General features: G+C 35.2%; 1 protein-coding gene and 1 pseudogene across 1 annotated transcript; both read left to right on the forward strand.

The window, feature by feature from the left end:
• The first annotated feature begins 9,228 nt into the window (after positions 1-9,228).
• On the forward strand, positions 9,229-13,804 carry LOC129904216 (metal transporter Nramp2-like). The gene is made up of 4 exons (XM_055979758.1): positions 9,229-10,088; positions 10,983-11,119; positions 11,222-11,874; positions 13,125-13,804. The coding sequence occupies exons 1-4, from the start codon at positions 9,481-9,483 to the stop codon at positions 13,347-13,349; spliced, it is 1,623 nt and encodes a 540-aa protein (XP_055835733.1). The 5' UTR covers positions 9,229-9,480; the 3' UTR covers positions 13,350-13,804.
• Positions 13,805-14,228: 424 nt separating this feature from the next.
• Positions 14,229-17,788, forward strand: LOC129904218 (metal transporter Nramp2-like; annotated as a pseudogene).
• The last annotated feature ends 468 nt before the right edge of the window (positions 17,789-18,256 follow it).

An 18,256-nucleotide genomic window follows, 5' to 3' on the forward strand; every position in this document is an offset into this window, starting at 1 on the left:
TAATTAATCATTGTTTTTATGATAATATATTTTTTTATTAAAAAAATTATATTTTATAAATAAAATTTCTATTTATGAATATATTATAAGTTGAATTTATTTGTCTAACTCTCTTCTATATACCACTTTTTACATTAATGTATATTAACATATTTTTTAACAACATTTACAATAACATTCACAAACTTAATTAATCGTTGTTTTATGATAATATATTTTTCTATTAAAAATTATATTTTATAAATAAAATTTCCATTTATGAATATATTATAAGTTGAATTTATTTGTCTAATTCTTATATTTATTTATATTTTAATTTCTCCTAAAATATTCAGTTCACTACTAAATTACATATTTTAATTAAATAGTTTATTACTCACTTTAAAATTATATTTTATATATCAATTAAAATATAAATAACTTTAAAATGTAGATAATTTTAATAATAAAATTTATTTTACTTTAATAAACTTAAAATGAAAGTTTTATTTTAAAACTAAATTAGATGAAAATTTTATTTTTAAGCTAAATACGATGAAAGCTTTATTTTTAAGTAAAATAACATGCAAATTTTATTTAAAGTTAAATAAGATGGAAGTTTTATTTTTAAGCTAAATAAGATGGAAGTTTTATTTTTAAGCCAAATAAGATGAAAGTTTAATTTTAAAAACACACGGCACAATCATGAAAATGTATACACAAAAATATTTTAGTTAAATAAGATGAAAATTTTATTTTTAAGAATGAATAATTAAAAGCTTGCTAAGTAAATGAAAAAAATTAAATAAGGTGGATGATATTTTTATAAACGAACAACTTATTCTTAGATTTATGCAATGAGAATAATTTTGAATATGACAAACCAAACAAGCAATAAAAACTATCCTCAACACAACTAATTTCATCATAACTAATTTCATCATAACTTGTAAACGATCCCTAAATCCTAACATATAAAAATGAATTAAATGGCACAATTGAATGAAGCGCGCTCTTTAATATCAATGATTTGGGCACTGTTTTGCATGTTGCCCGTTCGAAACCTGCCACATATATATATTTTGCATTTTGTTTTTTGAAATTATCATCTAAAAACGAAAATGACACGTAACAGCTAGCCAAGACTCACACTTGGGTCGCACGCTGAAGAGCCTAAGGGGCAGGCTGACCACATGAATCAAACAAATATGGTTATTTTTTTAAAAAGTTAACGCCCCTAATCAACCACGTGGATTTGTTTTTGAGATTGAGTTTCACAGACGAATTTAGAATTTTTTTAAACATAAATGCACTATTTAAAAAAAGAAAAAAAATGTATTTAATAAAAATTAATCCCTAGTTCTTTAGATAATACTTTACTAATTTTAGAAAAAAATATATTAAATATCTATGAAAAGACCACTAATTTATGTGCGAAATTTTACCTATAAATTTGTTTTTGTGCGTTCATATCATCTTATCAAGATTTCTCTTATAAAAGTACATTAAATATATTATAGTTATTATTGTTGTTTTGATACTTCTTCAGAAAGTGAGATGACTAGTTAGTTTATGCTCTAGAAAACAAAAACAGGAATATTTGAACAGAATAAGTATAATGCCTTCTTGCTTTTTTATAGAAAAAAAAATACTTTAGAAAACTAACGAACGACATTTTGATAAGATTAACGATAAAATATAAAATTCTGTTATGATATGTCCCTCATACTTTTGGTGCATTCATGCGTTTCCTCCTTTTCCCTAAACAACACATCTCTTTGCCTAAAGAATTACGTAACTCGACTGTCTCCATCTTATATTTTCATATATTATATTCGTTTTTATAAATATAATAAAAACACGATATTTATATTAAATTATTCACACACAATATTTATATCAAATTATTAAAAAATTAACACATCTTTTACAAATTCACGTATATTTTTCCTTTTAAACAATTATTAATAATTTCTTTATGAGCTAACTTCGTAGAAAGGACTGTTCTTCTAAATTAATAATTGTTCTTTTATTATTTATTTCTACAAAGTTATTAGTAGAAAATAAATAATGTGTCTATTCTTTGTACTAAAGATGAAAGGTGCAATAAATTTTCAGTACGTATTTTTTTTTCTCCAACTTTCAGTGCGTATTATTAAAGTGCTGGTTTTGTATAGTAAAATCCACTTTGAAAAAAAGGATTTCAAGAAATTAATGATTGCGTTCAAGATACTTCTAATGCTTTAATAAAGAAAATTTGTAATTAATGTGTATTGTGATGGTGGATGAATGAGATTCCTTCGTTCTTAATTAGAATTCTCGACTTTATGTTTTTGAGAATGAAAAATCCTATTAGAGGCATGGCGATTTTCATAAATAAATCTTGTAATGTATAATTTTAAATTTAATCAAACTCTAATATGAATATTGTTAAAAATAATAATTATAACCACAATTCCTTTGCTCCACGCATCTAACCACAATCCCTTTATCGAGTAATGATATGACACAGCTTATTGAATTATTTCTCAAAAAGATTACTTTTGGGAAAGAAAAATAAAAGCGACAAATTTCTTTATCTTTTTTATCTTTTGTCCCCCCCCCCCCCCCCCCTTTTACCTAATTATGCACTAATTGCTTATCAAGTACCTATCAAATAAGAGTAGCGTATTATAAGAAAATTATAAATTAAAAAAAAAAGAACTATGAGTACTTACTACTTTTGGTGTTTCATTTCGTGTGGCACACTTTTGGACAAAGTCACGTAAAGAAATCAAATCCCTCATCCTTTAATTGATGTGAGAGACTCAAATACTTTTATAACGATCATTGATTTTTTAATATAAGAATGATTGAATTTATATATAAAAATTTATTAGATTTCTCAATATATATCTACGTAATTTGAACAAAAACTATTAAATTTAGTTATATTCACAATCTTCTAGATCCATCCTATTACAACATCTCACTCCCAAATTAGTTGAGCTTGATTGCATGAATCTTAATTACCTATTAATTTTAAGATATAATGAATAATAAAAGTTATGGTATATCATGTTTGGAAAGCAAGAAATTGAAAGCAATTCAAGGGTGTATATATACTACATACAGACACAATGAGAAACATTACACGAGAAATTATAGAAATGTATAAGAGTATGTTAAGATAGTTAAGGAGTAGGTAGTTAGAGATAGGGACAATTTAGTCATTTACAGTGATCTAGTTAGAACTAACTAACTGAATTAGTTAGTTAGTTACTACTTAGTTAGCTATGTATATATATAGCCAATAATATCTTGTAACTGGATTTAGGGCATTTCAGCCCCAAAATGAAAAGGCCACTCTGAGCTCTCTTCTTCTCTCTTCTTCTCATCTTCTCCTCTTCTTCTTCATCCTCATTCTTCACTGTGTATGTGTATCTGTGCACTTATTCTCAGAATAGTTCATGGTATCAGAGCGTTGGAACACTGTGAAAAGTGTTCTTAGCTGAATCATAGACTCTAGACAAGAGTCAAAGATTTGTCCGATCAAAAACTCTATTTTGTGGATCTAAGTTCCAGTGAAGCTGAAGTCTGCAAACAACAAGTGTTTTTTTCGCAATAAAACTCAAAAGGAAAAGTTGGAGAAACAATGCCTGTTGAAGCCACAATTCCAGATCTAGGTCAAAATCTCAATCAAAATCAGTTCGATATGCAGAGAGTTGGTGTACCTGTGTCTACAAGCTCTACAAACAACATTGGGCAAGGTATTGACTACAATCACCCTCTATTCCTTAGCCCTACGGATGCGAGTGGAATTAGTCTCGTTTCATTTCAGCTGCAAGGTGTGGAAAACTACACCTTGTGGAATAGATCGATTAAACTTGCCTTGTTAGGGAGAAATAAGCTAGGATTAGTGGATGGAACATGCAGAAAAGAGATGTATGTTGAAGAACTGTGGGGACAGTGGGAACGGGTGAATGCTATTGTGTTGTCGTGGTTGATGAACTCAGTGTCAAAGAGTTTGCTTAGTGGAATTGCGTTTGCCTCAAGTGCCTCAAGTGTATGGACTGATCTGCAAGAGAGATTTGATAGGGTTGATGGATCAAGAACTTACAGCCTACACAAAGAAATTACCTCATTACAGCAAGGTACTTCCTCTGTATCAGTGTATTATATAAAGTTGAAAGCATTGTGGGATGAGTTCGAAGTATTAGTGCCCTTACCTTGCTGCAACTGTGAGAAGTCCAAAGGATTTGTAGCTCACATGAATAGACAAAAACTATATCAATTCCTCATGGGATTGAATGACACATATCATCAGGCTAGGAGTCAGATACTCATGATAGATCCTCTGCCAACTATAAATCAAGCATATGCTATGATAGTAGGAGATGAGAGCCAAAAATCTGTTGTTACAGGCATCAATAACTTGGGACTACATTCTTCCATCATAGACTCAGCTGCAATGTATTCCAGAGGTGGCAGTAGCTCAGGTGTCAGTAACAGGTTCAAGAAGAATACACTGCTAATATGTGATTTTTGCAAGTGTAGAGGTCATACTAAAGAATCATGCTACAAGGTGGTTGGATATCCTCTAGACTTTAAGTCCAAGAGGAAGATCCAAAGTGCAAACATTGCTTATGCAGATACCAGTGACTTGGCCAGTCAAACACATCAATCAGCTTCAGCTAAGGCTAATTTCTCATATGGCTTGAATACAAATATAATCGATAACTCAGTGTGGGACAGGAATATCACAACTCAGCATCTTACAGATAGAGGGTCAGTTGAATCTTCTAACTCCAATGTAAAAATAACTCAAGCTGAGAAGGATGTCAAACAATTACTTCAAGGCTGCACATTCACAAAAGATCAATATGAACACATTCTCAAGATGATGAGTCAACAATCAGGATCAAGAACTAACACTTCTGACTATAATAAGGCAAACACTGCAGGTACAACCCTATTTGTTACTGAAAACAGTGATGTGTGGATTATAGATACAGGTGCAACAAACCATATGGTTTCTAAACTTGATATGCTGCAAAAGGAGTCTGTGCTAAAGCTTGACAGTCCTAAGGATGTATACTTGCCAGATGGGGGTAGCACACAAGTAACTCATATTGGTTCCTGTAGTTTGTCAGCTAGAAGTGTAATCACTAATGTATTCCATATACCAGAGTTCAAGTACAACTTGATGTCTGTCAGCAAAATAACAAAGGAAATAGGCTGCTCAGTCTCTTTCTTTCCTGATTTTTGTGTTTTCCAGGAACTTTACACTGGAAAGGTGAAGGAAGTTGGTAGAGAATAAAGAGGCCTGTATCTCCTGTGGAGACAACTCAACCAATGTCACTCAACTAATAATAGAGACTCTGCTCATGCTGTTGACACTACTCACTCACCTAGAAAGAAGTCAGACATGGAACTATGGCATCAAAGACTAGGACATGTGTCCTCATCTGTTCTTACTAAGATGTTCAATGTGAATAAAGAAAGTATGTGTAAGGTGATCAAATGTTTAGTCTGTCCTTTTGCAAAACAAACCAGACCTGGTTTTCCTTCCAGTACTATCAAAAGCAGTAGTTGTTTTGAATTGATACATGCTGATATTTGGGGACCCTATAATACACCTATATTTGATGGTGGGGCTCATGACTATATGCAGCAACCTGAATATGAGGATGTGCCACAAGCTGAACCTGATGGCACTTGCTCTGAAAGACCTGAAGCTGCTGTGTCTAGAAGATCTATAAGAGCTAAACAACCTCCTATATGGCTGAAGGATTTTGTTTCCTTAACTGCACAGCAGAATGTTCAATATCCCCTATCCAACTGTGTGAGTTATTCTCATCTCTCACCCTCTTATCAGTGTTTTATTACTGCTACTTCCACTGTGAGAGAACCCACAAGCTATGCAGAAGCAATCAAGGACCCAAGGTGGGTTGAAGCTATGCAGGCAGAGATCCAGGCTTTAGAAAGTAATCATACCTGGGAGATTCAATCTTTACCTGCAGGGAAGAAGCCCATTAGCTGCAGATGGATCTTTAAAGTTAAATACAAATCAACTGGTGAAGTAGAAAGGTTCAAAGCAAGACTAGTTGCTAAGGGCTATAGTCAACAAGAAGGCATAGATTACAAAGAAACATTTTCTCCAGTGGTCAAAATGGTGACTGTCAGAACTGTGCTATCCATTGCAGCTTCCAGGAATTGGCACATTCATCAAATGGATGTCTTCAATGCCTTCCTACATGGGGACCTGGAGGATGAAATCTATATGCAACTCCCTCAGGGATTTGTCAGTCAAGGGGAGAAAGTATGCAGACTAACAAAGTCCCTCTATGGCCTCAAACAAGCTCCAAGGCAGTGGAACCACAAACTCACTGAAGCTCTCATTTCTCTCAAGTTCAAACAAAGTCAATATGATTACTCCCTATTCATCAACAAATCAGCAAAAGGTATTGTGGTTATACTTGTATATGTAGATGATATGTTGATAACTGGCAGCAACTTAAAACTGATAGAGGAAACAAAGAATGCACTACAAAAGGCCTTCAAGATGAAAGACCTAGGGGAACTCAGATACTTTTTGGGAATTGAGTTCACCAGATCAACAGAAGGAGTACTCATGCACCAGAAGAAGTATACTCTTGAGCTTATAGCAGAGGTGGGAATGACAGCAGCCAAGCCAGCAGGAACACCCATAGATGTCAATCTCAAACTAACATCAAAGCAGTATGATGACCATGTGAACAAAAGGCAAAAAGATGACCCTCTAGTAGATCAAGCAGCATATCAAAAGCTTATAGGTAAGCTGTTATATCTTAATATGACCAGGCTAGACATATCCTTCAGTACTCAGACACTTAGCCAATTCCTAAATCAGCTAAAGAAGTCTCACATGGAAGCTGCACTAAGAGTAGTCAGATATTTAAAAAGGCAACCTGGACAAGGTATACTACTATCCAGTCACTCAGATAATCAAATCACTGCCTTTTGTGATGCAGACTGGGCAGCTTGTCCACTCACCAGGAAATCAGTCACAGGCTACTTAATCAAGATGGGAAAGTCATTGATTTCATGGAAAGCCAAGAAACAGACCACAGTTTCAAGGAGCTCAGCCGAAGCTGAATATAGAAGCATGGCTTCAACTGTTTCAGAAATTGTTTGGCTGTTAGGAATGCTGAAGGAGGTGGAAGCTGAAGTTGAGACACCAGTGCAGATGTACAGTGATAGCAAGGCAGCAATTCAAATTGCTGCAAATCCAGTGTATCACGAAAGAACAAAACATATAGAAATTGATTGCCACTTCATTAGAGAAAAGTTGCAATAAGGCATGATTAAAGTCGACTACCTACCAACTCAAGAACAACCTGCTGATATATTGACAAAAGGGTTGTCCAGAGCTCAACATGAGCATCTAATGTCCAAGCTAGGAGTTTTGAACATATTTGCACCTCCTAGCTTGAAGGGGAGTGTTAAGATAGTTAAGGAGTAGGTAGTTAGAGATAGGGATAGTTTAGTCATTTACAGTGATCTAGTTAGAACTAACTAACTGAATTAGTTAGTTAGTTACTACTTAGTTAGCTATGTATATATATAGCCAATAATATCTTGTAACTGGATTTAGGGCATTTCAGCCCCAAAATGAAAAGGCCACTCTGAGCTCTCTTCTTCTCTCTTCTTCTCATCTTCTTCTCTTCTTCTTCATCCTCATTCTTCACTATGTATGTGTATCTGTGCACTTATTCTCAGAATAGTTCAGAGTACAAAAAGAACAACTAGATGTAGGAGTTTTTGGGAAAATTTATGTAGTTGATGATTTTCTGAGATCTTCCTCATTGCATCCTTTTGCAAGGGCAATGGTAAGTAGCTGTTAATATTATTCACATTGGTTGCCAAAAAAATAAAAGTTCAATCTCAGACTCCCTTTACATTTTCTACAAGTGTTAGAAACAAAATTTCAATCGGATTGGATGAAATTTTTCCTTTTGGCTAAGGAATTGGAGAAGAATGAAACAATCATGAATCACCCTTCATGGGGGCAAAAAATAAATCAACGAGCTTGGTCAACATACAATTTCATCGTCTTAATTTTTTTTTAAATGTAAATTTTGACCCATTAATTTGTGTTTTTGTAAAAAAGAAAAATCAAATATTTTAAATTTTGATGAAAAATATTATTGCTCAATTTAAAAAGATTGGACGTACCATTTGAAATGATTATATTAAAGAATAACTATTTATTATTATTATTGACAAGTAGATCTTTATAACACTACATATATTTTAAAATTTATAATCGCAAACACTTATTTATAAAATGAATATGACAACGTGTGATTTATGAGTACCGCTATGTATGATATTCAAATATCTTATTTATGGATTATGATTTGCTTATTTGGTAAGATTATATCAAAATTGAGGAAATTTTGATGGTTCTCACGACTTAGAGTTCTTATAATTATAAAAAAATATATGAAAAATTTTAAATTTGTATATGCAAATAAAACAATTTTTTTTAATTACATGTGCAAACAAAAATTCATGTGAACTTAGTATCATATGCCCTAACAACTTGTTTGGATGGTGATTTTCCATGGTATGATAGGATATGGTTAGAAAGAGAATCACATTTGTTTTTATTGTTACTTTAATTACATGGTATGTTATGGTTTGATTTCATGGTTTTGTAACCATGAAAATTCTCACTTTTGAAAACCACTAATTTGGTGGTATCCCATTGTTTACTTATTTCTTTTTCAATTATACTCGTATTTAATTTTAAATAATTCTAATTAATTTACCCTTTATTCTTTTTTAAACGTTACCCTAATATATCTGTTGTTTTCACCATCGCATTACTCATATTACTCATTCTCCTCCACAACAATTTTTGAAGCTTCTAGGAATTTCAAATTAAAATTCTCGTTTCAATTGTGCTCGTTATCTCTCCAATTGAAGCTTCTAGAGATTTCAAATTGAAATCCTCTCTTCAATTATTAATATTTATAATAATTAAGGATATTTTCATAAATTTATCAGTTACAATACAATATCATACTATCAAACCAAATAATAAAATTATCATTAAATAATAACAAACTATAAAATATATTTAAACATAATATTATATTATACAATATAATATCATATCATAATAAACAATATCGTACATTATGAATTAATGAAAAATCACCATCGAAACAAAAGTGTAAATGTCATTGGATAATACAGTAGCACACGAAACATCCGAAAAGAAGCTGATACAAACAAATTCCACAATATATATATATATAACGACCTTTGCCATCAAGCGCCACGAGCCCGGCACAATACCTTAAATCTTTCTCTATCGGGCTTCCTTCTGATTAATCCATCGCCGACAACCACCACCAGCGCCACCACAACCGCCGCCGTCACCTTTTCACTAGCATACGCCTCCTTTTATAACAATTAACGAACAAAGGATTACCCGAAGTGAGGAATTCCGGTGACTGTTACAATGAGACAATGAGCTCCCCTCCACAGCAAGAAAATACCTCCCCGGATTCCAAAGAAGAAGAATCGTTCCACCTCCTTACCGCCCCGCTGCCACAGTCAACGTCGCCGTTAATTAACGGCGATGGTGATGACAGCGAAGAAGAATTTGCGTACGGATCTGGGGAGAAGATCCACGTCGTTGATTTCGATTCAGTACCGATCGACGGTGTTGATTATAGCACGGTGCCTCCATTCTCGTGGAAGAAGCTATGGCAGTTCACGGGTCCTGGATTCTTAATGAGCATAGCTTTTTTGGATCCGGGGAATTTGGAGGGGGATCTGCAAGCTGGGGCAATTGCGGGTTACTCGCTTCTATGGCTGTTGTTATGGGCCACTGTTATGGGGTTGATGATTCAGCTATTGTCGGCGAGAATTGGCGTTGCAACTGGCCGGCACTTGGCGGAGCTTTGCCGGGAGGAGTATCCTAGATGGGCTGGGCTTCTACTGTGGTTCATGGCTGAGCTGGCTCTGATTGGAGCTGATATTCAGGAGGTGATAGGGAGTGCCATTGCAATTAAGATACTCAGTCGTGGGGTTTTACCACTTTGGGCTGGTGTCCTTATTACTGCTTCTGATTGGTAAATTTTCATCTACTTGGAGTTGTTTAGCTCAAAAGATCACTACTTTAGTTGAAATCAACCTTTATTCAGTAGCAGTTTTATTTTGTTTGCCAATTGGATTCGAAAAGTACAGTCTATTCAATGCTCATGAACTGGGATCATTGTTTGTCTTTGCATGTAGTATGTTTCTTCTTCATGCATGTGTGTGTGTAATGGTATTGGAATGAAATGGACCTGAATAGAGGGAATGGAATATGGATACAAAGGATTCATGTAGCCAACCCCATCTTTTCGGGATTGAGGTGTAGCTGATTGGTTGATGTTGTACTTTTTAATGAGATTAATCTGCTTTGGTGCTCTGGTTTGTCAATTGGATGCAAAAAGTACAGTCTGGTCAATGCTCATGAACTGGGATCTGTGTTGCGTGTACTCTTCACTTTCGATGTTACACCCGTGTCGGATTCTCTAAAAGTAATCCACATGCTCCCGTTGATATTTTTGAAGAGTCCGGGCAACATAGACCGGGATCATAATTTGCTTTTGCATGTAGTATGTTTCTTCTTCATGCAGGGGTTTGTTAAGTGTCTTTCTGTTCTATTTAGAGACTTATGTAATGCAGGGGCAAGTACAGGATTTAAAGAACCCTTAGTTTTCCATAATAGTATTGGAATGAAATGGACTTGAATAGAGGGAATGAATTATGGATACAAAGGATTCATGTAGCGAACCCCATCTTTTCAGGATCGAGGTGTAGTTGATTGGTTGATATTGTACCTTTTAATGGAATTAATCTTCTTTGGTGTTCTTGTTTGCATAACATACCATCATAAGCCTGAACTTACGTTTGCATACTCCCCGTGTTAATTGATCAATCTGTTGACTAGTTTATCTATTGTTCTATTTTGTAAACAGCTTTCTTCTTTTGGTTCTTGAGAACTATGGGATAAGAAAGTTGGAAGCTGTGTTTGCTGTTCTTATTTCGACTATGGCACTGTCCTTTGCTTGGATGTTTGGAGATGCCAAACCAAATGGGAAGGAGCTTCTAGCAGGTGCATTTCTTATTCTAGCAATTGTTTAGTTTAATTACATGGTATCATATTGTGTAGGTGCTGATATGTTTTCTTTTCAAATGCATTTCATTATCTTCACAGGTCTCTTGATTCCAAAACTTAGTTCAAGGACAGTTCGGCAAGCTGTTGGAGTTGTTGGTTGTGTAATAATGCCTCACAATGTGTTCTTGCATTCAGCTTTGGTGCAATCCAGAGAGATCGATTTGAAGAAAAAAGGGCAGGTTCAGGAGGCACTGAATTACTACTCAATAGAATCCTCCTTTGCCCTTCTTATCTCCTTTATGATCAATTTGTTTGTTACAACTGTCTTTGCCAAGGGATTTTATGGCAGTGAGCAGGCTGGTAGTTTAGGCCTTGTAAATGCAGGGCAGTTTCTTCAGGACAAGTATGGTGGGGGACTATTCCCAATTCTTTATATTTGGGGCATTGGGTTACTGGCAGCTGGGCAGAGTAGTACGATAACTGGTACTTATGCTGGACAGTTTATCATGGGAGGTTTTCTAGATCTACGTTTGAAGAAATGGCTTAGGGCGCTGATTACTCGAAGTTGTGCCATTTTGCCAACAATCGTTGTCGCTCTGATTTTTAATAGATCTGAATCATCACTCGACGTTTTGAATGAGTGGCTTAATGTGCTTCAGTCTATACAGATCCCTTTTGCGCTTATTCCCCTTCTAACATTGGTGTCCAAGGAGGAGCTAATGGGTACTTTCAAAATTGGGCCTACTCTCGAGGTAAGTTGCCTTTCCCCATTGTCTTTTGTTTTGAGTTTCATGTATATTTACTTTCTAATGATTAGATATGAAACTGTCTCAAGCATGGTCAATTCATTTATTTGTTTTTCTTTTTTTTCCAGATCAGCTATGATTTTAAACTTCAAATCATCTTAGTTATTTTGGTGGCTAGCAATTTTGTGTGAGTTTGATGTCAGAAAGTGCAGAATTTTTAAAATATTGACGGAGAATGGAAAAAAACAAAACTATAAAGTTAGAAAACCAACCTAGTTTCGGATTAATACCATGAATGTCTCATTTAGATATGTGTAAGCTGATTGTTTGGTCCATAAGAGCATAAATAGTTACACAATCAAGTCACTTTCTTGTGTTTCAGTATAGGTATGTTTCTAGGAATTTGAATCGTCTTACTTCTTTTGAGCTAGTAATCTTTTGCTGTGATACATGGATCCTTCAATTATTTTGATGTACCCTGTTTTGAAGGGGTGTGACGCGGTATGAGTATTTCCTTGCAAATTTTTCTGAATAATAAAAAAACTAGCAATACCTGCATCACTGCCTGTACCCTTTTAACCAGATTTCGGATATGCATCCACATCCTAGTCCATATATCACAGGTCCTATGCGTGTTTGATGTCTAAATGCAAAACTTTGAAGTTAACGATATATATATTTTATACTAGTTCAATTTATTTCGATAATGGTGGTATCAGAATCAGAGTCACCTCGACTAATCTAATGAGCACCTGCTGCCTCCCACCCGCACAATACCAGTTAACTTTGTACACCATAGCTTAGGCAGATGCAAATAAATAACTAGCTTCGCAAATAAATAATTAGCTTCTTTGTCTCTACTGGAAATTGAATGTTATTCTTCATGGTCCATTCCATCTTCATTGACCACCTACACCTTTCGATGCTTAATGATATATATCTAAATGAAATTGATAATGGAGGATCTTAGTAAAAATTTACAACGCACTCCATTTCATAAAGAACCTTTTTTTAAAACTTGTTTTGTCGTCATACCCAGCTTGGCACGTTTATGACTAAGACAAACTACATAAAATGTACAGTCCTTTCAGAGTAATCTGGTTCATTTGTTAAAATTATCGTGGACTAAGTTAACCTTATTGCTTGTGTGAAGCCGTCATAAATTAGTTAGCTTTTCAGCTTTTGTATCCTAAATTTTGAACTGTCTTGTGTTGGGTGAATTTTTTTATGTGAATCCTATTTTGAACTTCCCGTAGAGAGTTGCATGGACTGTTGCTGTACTTGTGATGGTGATAAACGGCTATCTTTTGCTGGACTTCTTTGTCTCTGAAGTCAACGGGCTGCTGTTTGCTTTTCTGGTCTGTGCTGGGACTGCAGGTTATATTGCCTTCATTTTATACCTTATTTCACATGGGGGTGGCAATGTTGCCAATTGGTTCAACCTACTCCGCACAAAAGGATATAGCTATGCTGGTCAATGAGACATCTAAGAGAATACATTCCATCAAATCCAAACATCGTAAATAGTAAATCACTACATTGCAGAGAGGCCATGATTGGGAAGTTTGATTACGGAAGCATTCTTTCATCTGAAGAGATTCCAATTTCATTGTGTCCTAACTGTCATAATAGATGTCCAGAAATTGTCCGCATTTGCTTTTAGCTATAGGTTCCCCAAAAGAAATAATGGAGCAAACTATCCAGGATATTGACATCAGTTATATATAGAGGATGAGGAAAGTATATAGTCCGCCGGATAAAAGATACTTGTTCATTGCAGGCGTATACGATCCACAATGTTGTATTTATCAAATAGATGCAGAAGAACTTCAAAGCCATTAAATTTTTGCAAGAGAATTTTCTATTGTGCAGTAATCTAATTTTTGGTTCAGCTGATTAGATGTGACTTACATTAATACAAGTGTAAGTGTTTGAATCTTTTCTTGTGATAGACTTTTGATGTTTTACTCAATTCATAGCTTCTCTCTTTTAAGCTGGGCTTCTTGTTAATGGGAGGGAAATATGTGGTCTCACACACAACTATATACATAAAATAAAGTTTTTCGAATCGGTATTGCTAATGAAGCATTTTGTGCTGTATTTTGATGATCTCAAGCCCTGATCATAGCATGGAAGGCATCTTTGTCTAAACAATGTTGAGTATTATAACACAATATTGTACACAATAAATAAAGAAATAATGATTTCTTAATATTTGAAAATAGTTTGAATGTATGTGGTTGAAATTTGATAAGCGTAATTCTCTTTATCGACAGATCAAATTATTCCTCTGGCTTTATTACGTTGAAGGAAAGAAAAAGCAAATTTGAAAAGAATAAATGCATATGATGGTCCCCCAACCTTAATCACCGACGCTGATATTGGATCCTGTCAATGTGAACATTTTTAATTTATTTGACAAGATCTAAGGTCTCTTGGTCATATTAGAGCAAAAATAAAAATAAAAAATTGAGAAAATACACATAGAACTATGGTGAATTCTCCATCATCGGACCATAATGGCGTCGTTGTAATCAACAAACATGTACCCGAAGATCGAGAATCGAATCGTCTATTATGTGACGATGATGGTGATGCTGATGATGATAAGGTTAAAAATAAAATATTGGCCATTGAAATAGACAGAGCTGAGGCCTTTGATGTGGTCCCACATTTTTCATGGAGGAAACTATGGGAGTTTACAGGGCCAGGATTTTTAATGAGTGTTGCATTTCTCGATCCAGGGAATTTGGAAGGAGATTTGCAGGCTGGAGCTATCGCGGGCTACTCGTTGCTATGGTTGCTTATGTGGTCTACTTTTATGGGTTTGCTCATTCAGCTCTTGTCTCTGAGATTGGGTGTTGCTTACGGGACGGCACTTGGCTGAGATCTGCCGGGTGGAGTATCCAAATTGGGCCAGGATTTTGCTTTGGTTAATGGCGGAGGTGGCCTTGATTGGAGCTGATATTCAGGAAGTTATTGGAAGTGCTATTGCTATTAAGATACTTAGTCGAGGGGTTATTCCTCTTTGGGGTGGTGTCCTCATTACTGCTTCTGATTGGTAAGCTTTCCTTCTACTTTGGTTTCCGTGCCACTTTGCCAGTACCGTGACACATGTTGTCCGATACCCTGCTACTGATGATTGTTTCTTGTACTTCCACTATAGTATTTTTATTGTTGAAGTGCAGTTCTGTTGCTATCGGTTGTTTTTTACTTTCTTGTACTTCCGTTACCTCTTTTCTAGATTGCTTTCGAGGGATAAGGTTTGCATACACTCTATCCTTCTCAGACCCAACTTTGTGGGACTACACTTGGTATGTTGTTGTTGTACCCTGCTACCGATAATTCTATCCACCGAGGCTTTGACAGAATAGAAGAAAACATCTAATGTTTTTTTTGTTTGTGCTAGGACTTAGCCCCTGCTCTCACATAGTTTTCACCCATATTATTGATCGATAGACCACAACCTTGAATGTTGTTTTCCCCTTTAGTCGTTGTTATTCAATCCTTTGAAATTGAAAATATGTTAGTTTTTGATGTCTTGCCTTGCAAAATATGAACAGGACTCTATACTAAAATGTTCTTGGAGCCTATGGGTTTGTTGCTCTGCTGACAATCAGGGCGGAGCCAAAGGGGGTTCAATTGAACCTTCGTTGTTGAAACATTACATTATGTAGATAGGAAAACTGATTTTTTTGTTTATATATAAGTTGTTGAATCTCCTTGACATTGGTACTACTTTTTTATGGAATCCCCTTACTTGAATTCCTGGCTCTGCCACTGCTGACAATGATTGTTTTGTTTGAATAACAGCTTCATCTTTTTATTTCTGGAAAATTATGGAGTTAGGAAACTAGAAGCGTTTTTCGCTGTTCTAATTTCGACTATGGCATTATCATTTGCCTGGATGTTTGCTGAAACTAGGCCTAGTAGCAAAGAACTCATAATAGGTCAGAATCAGGCTTTCACATGTAAATGTCTTTATTTATGTAGTCTATATCAATTCTGTGCCTACATTAAATTCTTTAGCTTGAACATTTATCAGGTCTTTTGCTACCTAGACTCAGCTCAAAGACAATTCAGAAGGCTGTTGGAGTTGTTGGTTGTGTCATAACTCCTCACAACGTATTTCTATACTCCGCTTTGGTGCAGTCGAGAAAAATTGATCCCAAAAAGAAAGAGAAAGTGCAAGAGGCACTGAACTACTACTCAATCGAGTCTTACATTGCTGTTTTTGTTTCATTCTCTATCAATTTGATGGTAACAGCTGTGTTCGCTAAGGGTTTTTATGGAACTTCGCGAGCTGATAGTATAGGCCTAGTAAATGCAGGGCAATATCTTCAAGAGAGGTATGGTGGAGGGTTTTTCCCAATTCTCTACATATGGGGCATTGGCCTTTTGGCAGCTGGTCAAAGTAGCACCATGACAGGTACTTATGCTGGACAGTTTATAATGGGAGGCTTTTTGAATCTAAAAATGAAGAAATGGATAAGGTCAGTGATTACAAGAAGTTGTGCCATTGTGCCAACCATAATCGTGGCCATCTATTTCAACAGATCAGAAGATTCACTCGATGTTCTGAATGAATGGCTAAATGTGCTTCAAGGCATGCAGATCCCATTTGCTATCATTCCTCTTCTAACATTAGTATCAAATGAGAAGATCATGGGAGTCTTCAAGATTGGGAAGCTCATGGAGGTTAGGCATCAGAAGCTCTACCATACTGATTTTTGATAATAGCGATTGCCTTTGCAACGCCCTTTTAGCACGATGATAATCCTTTCTAGACACTAAATCGTAATACTTTTGTCTTGAATATAATTAATTGGCATAGTTAATAGTTGCTTATTAGGCAATGACTAAAACAAGTTTCACAACCTTTTGCACATTTCCTATACATCTGTAAAAATAAGAAATCCCTGACCTATCTTCTTTGCTGATTTCGCTGTTCTGTAGCTGTCTTTATCCTAACCTTAACGAACAAACCAGATAACGAGAAGAATCGTTATCTCTTCAATGTCTTGGGGGAAGAATGTTATGCTTTTCTGCTTATGCTTCCTCCATTACAATTTCCTCCCAGCTCCCATTTTGGCTGTTTTGCATGATTAAAGTGCCACAATGTCTGTACTCCCCTTAAATAGATGAAGTTGACACACAAATTAGAAAAATGGAGTACAATCTCAGTTCTTGTTTCCTTCACTGAATTGGGACATCTACAATCTGATCAAACTACGATATAGGAAATTAAAGATTAGCCATGATAGCTAGAGAACTTTTGCTCAAAGTTTAGCTTCTTTAGTCCACTTGTTTTTCTTTGCGAGCTCTCTTTCATATAGCCTATAGCCTAGAATCTGCTTGCAGATATTGAATTTAAGACAGGCATTTTTGACCGTTTTCCGTTGAATTTAAGACAGAGGACTTTATGCTCAGTATCTCACACTCCAATTTTTGATTGCAGAGAACTGTGTGGACAGTAGCTGCCCTGGTAATAATGATCAATGGATATGTCATGTTGAGCTTCTTCCTTTCTGAAGTTAATGGCTTGCTGTTTGGTTTAGTGGCTTGCCTGGTAGCTTCTGCATATGTGGCTTTTCTTGTTTATCTCATTTCCCAGCGTCATAACCAAGCAGAGTTGAATGGTTTCATTCACCTTACAAATTGAGTTAACAACTTGAACACATGACCTCCTGGCTATATGGCCCTTGTGGTCCTTCCCTTCAGCGGACCCCATGCATAGAGGGAACTTTTGCGCAGGAGAATACATTTGTAAAGGAAGAGTTCTTGATTGTGATAACAGCACTAAAGAGCTATGACAAAAGCTGAGGCATTGATCAAGTCCTTATATATAAAAATGATTTGAAGTCTCATTATTACAATATCAAGATACCAAAGAATCAGGCATGATGATTTATGGTGTTTAGACCTTCCAAATATTTTGCCGCATTCATATTGGATTCTCCAAAAATGCATATCTTTTGGAGAATCTGACACACAACCGATAGTATTTTTAAAGAGTCTTAGCAGCATAAATAGAGATGGATAATGTATCACAGGCAGATAATCTCTCCCACGTTGCCTTTAGCACTAACCAGATTGATTAGGAATGGATTCTTTTCCTCTTTTATTCTTGTGTATACAACGAAGGGTTTATAAACTTGGAAGTATTCTTGCTAGGTTTTTTTAGTTTAGGATTTTAGGTCAGACAGAGGTTCTAGAAAAAAGGCGGCTTATCATGTTTTCGATAAATGATTATATAGTAAACAAATTTCTTAATACAAATATAGAATTTTGATCAAAACTATTGAGTTCTGTTAAAATTGTTACTAGAGCTCTAGCTCCACCCTTGCCTGTAAAACCAAAACTATATCTTGGTTCCTCTCTCGATGTA

Source organism: Solanum dulcamara, chromosome 9 (assembly GCF_947179165.1).
Source record: "Solanum dulcamara chromosome 9, daSolDulc1.2, whole genome shotgun sequence".
Taxonomy (NCBI): domain Eukaryota; kingdom Viridiplantae; phylum Streptophyta; class Magnoliopsida; order Solanales; family Solanaceae; genus Solanum; species Solanum dulcamara.

What these genes read in the sequence shown, in the direction of transcription:
- LOC129904216 (XM_055979758.1), top strand. Translation starts at nt 9,481, where the DNA reads ATGAGCTCCCCTCCACAGCAAGAAAATACCTCCCCGGATTCCAAAGAA. An exon ending in TGGGAAGGAGCTTCTAGCAG is followed by an intron (nt 11,120 to 11,221) that starts GTGCATTTCTTA and finishes TTATCTTCACAG; the next exon opens with GTCTCTTGATTCCAAAACTT. An exon ending in AAATTGGGCCTACTCTCGAG is followed by an intron (nt 11,875 to 13,124) that starts GTAAGTTGCCTT and finishes AACTTCCCGTAG; the next exon opens with AGAGTTGCATGGACTGTTGC.